General features: G+C 37.6%; 1 protein-coding gene and 1 pseudogene across 1 annotated transcript; one reads left to right on the top strand and one right to left on the bottom strand.

Moving 5' to 3' along the window:
* The first annotated feature begins 1,729 nt into the window (after positions 1 to 1,729).
* On the top strand, positions 1,730 to 2,866 carry LOC102015725 (annotated as a pseudogene).
* Positions 2,867 to 3,497: 631 nt separating this feature from the next.
* On the bottom strand, positions 3,498 to 4,439 carry LOC102007896 (olfactory receptor 1J1-like). The gene has a single exon (XM_005382528.2). It carries the CDS (start codon positions 4,437 to 4,439, stop codon positions 3,498 to 3,500), a length of 942 nt encoding a protein of 313 aa, XP_005382585.1.
* Positions 4,440 to 10,747: the final 6,308 nt, after the last annotated feature.

The raw sequence follows: 10,747 nt of genomic DNA, 5'->3' as shown, positions 1-10,747 counted from the left end.
GTCTGATTTATTTCACTTATGAGTATGGTCTCTAGTTGTGACCATTTACCTATAAAAGCCTTGAGTTTATCTTTCTTTCTAGCTGAGTAATATTCTATTATACAAAAGTACCACAATTTTCTTATCCAATTCTCAGTGGATGGATATTTGGGTTGCTTCCACAATTTAGCAATTACAAATTGTGCTGCTATGAACATAGGTGCATATATATCTCTGAGATATGATGTTTTTAAATCTTCTGGGGAAATACCCAGAAGGGAAATAGCTGGGTTGAGTGTACCTCTAGTCTACTTGTGGTCTTTAGGACACATTTTTACCTTATTTTATTGCCCACTATGAAAAGAAGTGAAACTAGTTGTAAACATTACTCTATCTTATTCTCCACGACCCTCTCCCCTCATTTTTTTTTCATTACTGCTCTTGCTTTCATCAAAGCAGAGGACAAATAGTAATCGTTTTAGAAGATCTTCATATTCAAGCTCTCCTAATAAGCTTGAAATGAGGAGGGAAGAAACTTTCTTCACACTGGGAGGACTTGAACCTTGCTGAAAGCTTTGTTCAAAAGAAATACACTTATAAGACCCTCTCTTATCCCCAACTCACATAAGTTTTTAATCCACGTTATCTTGCAAAGCTTAAGAGTGACTATATTATTTACAGGGCATTTTCTGTATCTTCATTTTGAATCTTAAAACTCATTCTAGTGTATTTCATTTTGTGTCTACTAAATCTTCGTGTCTCAGTTGAAACTTCCAATTTAACATCCTGATACATGATGCACTCTCTTCCTGACCATCTGGACAACATAGAACTTTATGTATCTGCATAATCCTAAGAGTTTGATAAAGCCATACCTTCCTGGGAAATCTTTCCTGTCTTCTTTCACCTTGCTGTGCTCATCATTCCTCTTGGGCTTACCATAGTACTCAAAATAAAGGATCACAGTCTTACCACAGTGAATTGTTCTTGAAGTAGACAACCACGATTCACATTCTTTCACTAAATGTAATTTAGGGCTGTTTTTCAACTCTTTGAGCCTGAGATTTCCCCCAAACTGACTCTTGGAGTTATCAGAATAAAAGTTGCTCATGGATCAGTAATTGAGGTGGCTTTTCTTTGTCACTGATATCTGCATCTGTTTGAGAGAAAGGAAGTGTGAACAGTATTTCTGAAGGGCAAGAAGGCAGTGTGTTTTTATGTGTGCAAAATATAACTTCGTATGTTATCTTTGAAAGTACTAGAAGGTTTTTGTATTACTGTTTGTCTTGGTTCCTCAGTGAGAGAGGAGTATATGTTACTAAAAATAGAAAAAATTTTAGAAATTCAATATGAAAGATCAGACATATTTTATAACAAATTTAATATTTGAAGAACTATCCCTGATGTCTTTAATGTAATGGTAACAGTCAAATCCTATCACACTGATATATGCATACCCACACTTATAATAGCACAATTTATAATGGATAAATCTTGGAAATAACCCAGATGCTCATCTATGGATGAGTGGGTAAAGAAAATGGAATACATACAACAGAGTACTACTCTGCCATAAATAAGGGTACTCTTGAGATATTTTTAAGTAAATGAAAGCAACTCAAGACTATAATTTTAAGTGAAATAAATCTTACACACAAGTTTAAATATCACTTTGTTTCTCTTGCGTGAGAAACTCAAAGGGTAAAAAAAGAGCAAAATAGAAAATAGATATTGGTCAGCAACTCCGTGGATGGCAGCGGCGCTTCCACCTGGCCGCGAACCTCGGCCTTGGGCGAGTCGAGCCAGTAGCGCCTGCGGTCCATGAGGAATGCGAGCAGGTCACCTCGGCAGGGCTCCTGCAAGGTCACGTTGATGAGCGCCGTGTAGTACTCCTGGCTCAGGTTGTCCGCCCACACCAGCCATAGGCTGCAGGTCAGCAGGGCGAGCACGACGAGCTCGGCCTGGGTTGCAATCCTCTTTGTCCCTCCTAATATCAAACAGTGGATTGCTTTGCTGCAGAGGGGAAATTGCGCGTTTAAAGAGAAAATATCACAGGCTGCTTTCCGTAATGCAGTTGCCGTAGTCATCTACAATAATAAATCCAAAGAGGAGCCAGTCACAATGACTCATCCAGGCACTGGAGATATTATTGCTGTCATCATAACAGAATTGAGGGGTAAGGATATTTTGAGTTATCTGGAGAAAAACATCTCTGTATAGATGACAATAGCTGTTGGAACTCGAATGCCACCCAAGAACTTCAGCTGTGGCTCTCTAGTCTTCGTGTCAATATCCTCTATTGTTTTGATGATTATTTCTTCAGCATGGCTCATGTTATACTTCATTCAGAAGATCAAGTATATGAACGCATGCAACAGGAACCAGTGTCACCTTGGAGATGCAGCCAAGAAAGCCATCAGTAAATTGACAACCAGAACAGTAAAAAAAGGTGATAAGGAAACACCCAGACTTTGATCACTGTGCAGTCTGCATAGAGAGCTGTAAACAGAATGATGTCGTTCGGATTCTCCCCTGCAAGCACGTCTTCCACATTCCACAAATCTTGTGTGGATCCCTGGCTTAGTGAACACTACGTACCTGTCCTATGTGCAAACTTAATATTTTGAAGGCCCTGGGAATTGTGCCAAATCTGCCATGTATCGATCTCATAGCATTTGATATGGAAAAGCTCACCAGAACCCAAGCAGTTGACAGAAGATCAGCCCTAGGTGACCTTGCCAGTGACAACGCCCACTTTGAACTTCTGGGATATCACCTCTTCCTCAGGACGGGGAGCTCACCCCGAGTGGGAGAAATCAACATTGCAGTAACAAGGTAGAATGGTTTTGAAGAAGAAAAAACTGCTTTCTGACTGATTGCCTTGAGGGAAAAAGAACCTATTTTTGTGCATCATTTACCAATCATGCCACGCAAGCATTTATTTTTAGTACATTTTATTTTTTCATAAAATTGTTAATGCCAAAGCTTTGTATTAAAAGAAGTAAATAATAAAATACAGAAAAAAGTAGATATTGGGAAGTAGAAAGTGGATGTTCAAATGGGAAAGGGAACAAGACAGGAGGAAGGGAAAGGGAATAAAGGGAAAAGGGATTTTAAAAAAAGAGAATGGGACAAAAAATTGAAACAAAACTTTTGTAAATAGAGAGGGGAAGAAGGGTTGGAGGGAGGGGAGGGGAATGAAGAAAGAAGAATTGAGATGTATTAAGTACAGGTACAATTTCCCTATAATAAATGTGATTGTTATGTACGGCAAACATGTACCAATAAAAAGTAACAGCCAAAATATTTTCCAATATCAACCTTGAATAAAAAATTAAATAAAGTCATGTAAAACATTTTCTATTTCATTATTCTCACTAATAAGGACAGAAATAGTGTCAGCAGTGCATTTCAAGGGACAGCTGCGGAAGAAAGACAAATGAGCCATATTTTAAATAATATATATTTGCATTATTGAGGAAGTAAGATCATGGAGATGTTATAGAGAGAAAAAAATATCAGTTGGAAGAGTATGTTTTCTTATTAAACAGTTTTCTGAATGCCCCTTTCATATCTTTATTTCTCAGGCTGTAAATGAAGGGATTCAACATGGGAGTGACCACAGTGTACATCACTGAAGCAATTATCTCATTGGCATTGCTGTTGATGGAGGAGGGAAGAAAATAGAGAAAAATAATTGCTGCATAATAGAGAATCACTACTGAGAGGTGGGATCCACATGTGGACAAGGCTTTGCAGATGCCCTTGGTAGAGGGAACCTGGAGGACTGTGACCCCAATACGACCATAAGAAACCAGAATACACAGAAACGGAAGCATAATGGCTGTCAGACCTGCAGTAAAGATTACCAATTGGTTGAGGGAGGTGTCTGAGCAAGACAACCTAAGCAGGGAACCAAGGTCACAGAAGAAGTGAGGTACAGTATTTTTAACACAGAAGGAAAGCTGGGCCAGGAGGAGGGTATGCAAAAGAGCACAAGCACAAGCAATGACCCAGGACACGGCTACCAGCATGACACAAAGGCTCTGACTCATAATGGTGGTATAATGTAGAGGATGGCAGATGGCCACATACCTGTCATAGGCCATTGAAGTGATAAGAAAACTGTCCAAGTCAGCAAAGAATATGAAAAAATATGTTTGTGAAATGCAACCCTCAGAGGTGATGGATAGGTGCTGGGTCCTCATATTTGTCAGCATCTTTGGGACAGTGACAGATGAAAAGGAGATGTCAGTGAGAGCCAAGTGGCTGAGGAAGAAGTACATGGGGGTGTGGAGGCTAGAGTCCAGCCTGATGAGCAGGATGATGAGCAGGTTCCCCAGCACCGTGGTCAGGTACATGAGCAGGAAGAGGGCGAAGACCACAGCCTGCTGGTCTGGCCAGATAGGGAGCCCCAGGAGGAGGAACTCTGACACTCTGCTCTGGTTCTCAGTCCTCATACTTGTATATCAGCTACAGGTAGGGGAAAACTGGGATATCTTGGAATAAGAAATGATATTTGGAGCAGTGGATAATAATAATATTCTCTTGAATATTGGGAATGTCTTCTTCCATACTTTAGGGAATGTCTTCTTCCATACTTTCTTATATTTGCCACATATTTTGTTGCAAATGTGGTAGAAAAACAATGCAGGTTTGAAATACACAGCCACTTTCTTTCTCAAAGTCTGTAAATGATAACATTAAATTTTAATGCTCTCTAAATGTTTCCCTTACGTAGCATTTTAACAGCATATGTGAAGTAACTGATTTAATAGTCATTTGACTCCAGAGTTTGTTCCCTGAAAGCAAAGTAATTGTCATCAGAAATATTAATGCCCCCCATAATTTTGTGTGTAATGACACACAACTTAATTCTGTATCCTCTGCTTACCCACACATTCCATTATCATTCATTTCACCAATGTTTATTGGTTGTAGATTTAGAATGTATCATAGACAATGCATATGCAGTATAAATTTCTTGGCAAAATAAGAGGTGCCCTATCTGATAAAACTCATGGTGACAGTTTCAACAAAAACTTACATCACGTCTAGCTCAGGGACCTTGTTCAACCCTAATAATGGCACTATTTTACTTCATTGCCACAAGTATTAAATTTCAAAAAAAAAATGTAATCTAGAAACCAAAATTAATTTAAAAGAAATTTGAATCTTTTCATTGTGTCTAAAATAATAAAAGATTGAAATACATACATAACCCAAATCAATACAAAAATATCTCTGTATTTTCAAAAAGAAGATAGGCATTCACTGCAATACATCAATGCTTATTATAAAGCAACAATGATTTTAATAAATCATTTATTTTTACAAGGATAAATCAATAAACCAGTGTAGGAAAGACAGCGTAGAAATAGGTTTATAATGAAGACAGAAGTCAGTGGGAGTAAAAAGGATGGCCTTTTCAATGAATGGTGCTGAGACAGTTCACTATCCCTACAGAAATTACATTACATCCCCTATTCATACCATACATAGAAAATCCCTGATAGTCTAAAAAGTTAAATAGGAGAAGCAAAATTCAAAACTTATATTTATGATGTTAGAATAATGGCATATTTCTTAACCAAGAGCCTTAAAAGTGGAATGCCAAAATAAACATTCTAGTAAGTTTGGCTTATTAGAACCACTACCACAATAACAAAACCATAAAGTTGAGAGACACTTTACAAATGTGACAATGTATAGCCATCAGAAGATTTATATTCAGAATACATATCAAATTCCTAGGAATTAATAAAGACAAAAAACTCAGTCAAAATGCAGCAGATAGTATGAATTGAAAATTCACAGGAAATTAAGATAAAATGGTTAATAAATGCATATTTTAGTCTTTTAAAATATATTTATTGGTATATGATTGCATTACATAAAATTCACTTTTTGGGAGAATGATACATATATAGAACAAATGAACCATTTTTGATCCATTTTCCTCTCTTCCTACCTTCCTCTCTTCCGAATCCCACCTTCCCTTGACCCTCTTTCCTTACTCCAAAATCTCTGCCGTCATTTTATTCTTAAATTTATTTATAATTGAGTTTCTCGTATGGGAGAAACTATGCAATGATTCCACCACCTTGGACCCAAATCTGATTCCAGAATTTTCATTAATTGGAAATTGAATAATGGAACCTTCTCTCTTAAATTTTTTGTTTCTTCTGAGTCAGTTTTCTTTCCTCAAGGGACTATGCAAAACTACATTTGCGTAATGTGGTTTCTAATATAACACTGAGTCTTCTATATGTTTATTCCAGCACCACAGTCAGGAGGTTGCTGATATACAAAATTCTCTTGGCGAGAGAAAAAGGACATTTAGGTTCCTTAAAGATCAGAATTAAAGCAAATATTTCTGGGAGGAGTACTCTTGCCAGTACTGTCACTGAGATGGAAAGGCTGGGAGTGTTTCATTTGGGGGGCATGTCTGGATGGCACAACAAGGGCACTTAATTCCTCAGAGAGAGTGAGAAGGGGAGAGGAGTTAAAATTAGAGGCAGAAGGAAAGCTGAGGTTACAGACTTCAGGAACAAATTTAGTATCTTCCCAATTTGACTGAGATGACTTCTGTAGTGCTGGGCTGCAGCAGCAGTTGCTTTGTTAATAAAATCTGATATAGTGATTGGCAGCAGAGGATTTTCAAATACTATTCATTGTTTTCAATGTCTTTCATGAAGACATTCTGATCACCATTTTAAAGAATAGATCATTGGTATTCAGAAATGAAACTCACCCAAATTATAGCATTAGTGTATGGTGAACATAGGATTAGATACCAGCGCTATTTAGCTTAAAAATTATATTCTTGCCACTTTACTAAAAGCTCTCATTGAACATACCCTCAAGAAATACAATACTTTCTGCCTCCAGCATTTAAGAATTTCAAGGAATAGATCCGAGTTAAGTGGATGTATTGACTAAGTGGTTAGGCAAATGATTGGAGATAAATGGAGGGACTGGATTCTAACTATTGCACTTACAAAGACAGTTGACCATAAAGAAGAATTTTCAGGGCTCCAGAACAAAGGCAAACAACACATTGCCAATGATTTGATGAGCTACTGATTTCCCATCAATAATGGAAATATTAAGGCAACTATGGTACAGAACTATTAGAAGTATTATTATGTAGTTAAGATGAATTCACTAAAGTTTATGAAAAACATTTGAAAATACATCATAGAAAATTATCCATAGGTATGGTTTTAATTACTAACAAAATGCAGATTGTTATTATATAGATATAGACATTATTTTTTAAAGTTGAAAGGATATACTTGCAGCTGAACCATGTAGTCAGCAACATGTGAAATGAGTTAAAATTTTTCTACACAGGAAAATATGTCCCAAATTAAAGCAATTATGTTAGCCTCACTTATTTGAGATGGGCCAAAGCAATTATATAAAATGTACCAGGTACAAGTATAATCACCTGCAAAATTTTGTAACAGACGATACACACACACACACACACACACACACACACACACACACACACAGAGCTGACATTGCTGAGTGGAGTCTATAAGCAGTACCCTTACCTACCCAAGACAGAGATAAGTTAAAATACTGTCAGCTTCACGGTATGAACAAATTATTCATTTTTCTCCAAAAGTCTTAGAGCTGAGACAAGGTAGTAAGTTAAGTGCTCAACTATGACATGGGAACAAACTCTTTTTTACCAATTCCAAGTTAATGATGAGCCAATCTCTCCTTACTAGCCAGATTCAGAACCAGGGGCCCCATACACAAGTCTCTGGTGAGACACAATTAGGGAGCAATTTATTTTTCTTAATACTCCCAGGAGACATATGCCTTTGCTAGATGATGCTAAAGATAGTCAACTCCTTTGGGAATAAAAATAAGGAATTTATTATTTACATGTTCATTTATTTACAAAGATTTTCATATCCATAAGCTATAAAACAAATAACAAAAAATTATGGATAATTTTTCCCATTGTATTGAATTTGAGAATAGCTCAAAGGAAAATGGCCAAATGAGTTTTCAAACCCAAACACCTTAACTTCAAATCCAAAACCTAGTTCCCTTGTACCAAAATGTTTTCTTTATAAAGTGGGTTCTATAGCATCTGGATGTTTTCCTTTGAACATTCAATTTGGAACTGAGTAGAGAGTTATTAGTCCAGGGGTGTGTAAGAATAAAAATACTTATCAGGCAATAGATATTTTTCCTACAGAAACACCTGTATATATGTAAGGATTTTTTGTTAGTTTATACACATAATGATAATGCATCTGAAGATCATAAAAATATTCTTTGATCATAAAAAGGAATGTGAGAAACTGATTTCATTCAGATTGGTAAAAATAAAGAGACAAAGAATCAAGTGGAAGGAATGGCATTTGGTTATTTATTTCACTCATCATTCATTCCTTCAGTGGTTCATAAAAGTGTGATTGTTATGCCAAGAATTTTGTGAGGTAGAATGAACAAAAATTTGAAAAACAGTTTCTTTCTCTCAAAGAGTTCTTGCTACACTAAACAAGTTGACAAAACTGTGTGTGGCATGTTCTGTAATGGGGGGAAGATGTGAGGAGGTATGGTAAACCCAAATTAAAGGGGTCAAGTAAGGTATGTCTGGAAGAAGTTGTAAGTAAGCAAACACTGTGACAATGAAGGAAAGATGTGGACAGTACAGAGGTAGGACATTTAAAAGAGATAAAACTTTAGTCCATAGTTGGCTGTTTCCAAGGAAGAAATATCATGGTGTAAGGGCATGGTGGAGGAAAGCCAGACAACTCATGGTGTCCAGGAACCAGAAAGCAAGAGAAAAGCCACAGAGGAAAGGATCAGGGACCAGATGTTGTCCTCAAGGTCATGTCCCCATGACCCACCCAGACACATCCAGGAATAAGCTTTACTAATCTGCTAGGCACCTCTCAAGTCAATCAATTTGACCATCAAAATTAACCATCACGATCCAACTTTAGTCAACTTGACACCCCAGTGTATCTCCTTAAACCACACTTAATCTCTAAATAGGGATGTGAGAGACTGCCTTGTTGATTATGTCCAGAGCAGGCTGTAAACAGTACAGACTATAAAGACTTAACTACACAATTGGCTTGTTTTAAGTAGTGAGCCAGCCTACGTGATTCATAAGAGCAATGCAGATGGCATGCAGATGGACATTGTTCTCCCACCAATGGCCATAGCAGAGACCAGAGATATGGTCCATAAAGTTTTTGGGCTCTGATGTAACACAGTAGCCAATGACAAATGACTCTTCCCAAATTCATTTCCCAGAATTGTACTTCATTTCATTTGAAAAGTGAATTAGCCATTAGCCATGACCTATTCCTGTTCTCTTTTGCTCTTGATGCAAGAATGTGTTTTGTTCCTTCCTTTACAAGCCCTGCCTGCACCAGCATCTTACCCCTTGTAATGGCATATAGCTTCCTTACCCAGTTTTATAGCTTGTACAACCAAAAAAAATACCATAGATCTAGTTGTTTTGGGTCTTTGCTGTCTTAGCACTCATCATCCCAGTTCCCTATTTAACTTTTACCTTCTCTCTGGGTTTTTCTTTGCAGCCTTGTGTCATAGAAAGGAAATGAGATCAGTGTCACTTGCCAGAGTTAATCATATAGAGACAATGACAGGTTTATAATTCCACCTATATAATGCAACTATCCTGCATAAAACCAAAACTGCACTAGTTTTTTCCCAAATGTCTCAAAAGTTCCAGCATTGCTCAAAAATCCCAGTAGAATCTCTTTTGAGTCTCAAAGGAAACTCTTAGCTGTGAGCCACTGTAAAACTCAGGAAAGTAAATTATACGTTCTCAGTGTTCAGTGGCATGAAGTAAACCTTCCCATTCCAAAAGGGAAGAATAGAGCAATATGAATGAATTAGGCCAAAGCAAGACCAAAGCCCAGCCAGCAATCATTAAGTCCTATAGTTACATGTCCATCATTCTGTGGCACACAGTGGCAAGATATGAATTCCAGAGGGCTTGAGTAGCTCTGCCCCTATGGGCTTGCTGATTGCAGACCACATGATCTCTCTTGTACCACATCTGATCATTACCTGAAGTTTTCCTTGATAAACATTGCATGTTCCTAGCATCACCTTCAGCTTCCCAAGGTCCCCACTGAATTTTGGTCTCATTCTGACAGCTTCATATGCCACTCTTTCAGGGGCTCCTTACAGGGATTTCATTACCTTCACACATTGCCTGGTCTCCCAGGTATTCTTTGGAAATCTGTATGGAAGCTTCCATGAGCCCAATAAATCTTGCATTCTGCATGGCCAGGCAAGTCAGCACCATATAGACAAGACCAAGTTCTACTATTCTGTACACTCAGTAGCCAACATCACTGGACTACAGTCATAGCAACCTCTGAGTGCAAAGCACAGTGAAATGAATTCTAGTAAACAAATTCCCTGGGCGTCTCTGCTCAAGCAGGGTCCCTTTGGGCTCTCTTCCCAAGCAAAATCTTTCAAAGGAGTTTTTACTTTTGTATCATTTAGATGCAATGGATGGGATCTTGGTGACTCCTGTGATCACCTCAAGACACTTTCCCTGTAAGTCCGTGCTGTCTGTACTGTTTCTTTGCTATTTTGTAAAGTGTTGTCTGTCTGTTAATATTTTCCTCCTTTTATTTTTAAAATAAAAAAAGACACTTTCCCTTTTTTCACAATGTAAAATACTTCATTTCTTTTTTAAAGTGCTGATCTCTTCATCAACCACTCCTTTTTTGGCCTCAACTTTTTGCATGCT

The sequence above is a fragment of the Chinchilla lanigera genome, unplaced genomic scaffold, assembly GCF_000276665.1.
Source record: "Chinchilla lanigera isolate Chin_1 unplaced genomic scaffold, ChiLan1.0 scaffold00018, whole genome shotgun sequence".
Classification (NCBI taxonomy): Eukaryota; Metazoa; Chordata; class Mammalia; order Rodentia; family Chinchillidae; genus Chinchilla; species Chinchilla lanigera.
This window is presented reverse-complemented; position numbering and strand designations above follow the sequence as displayed.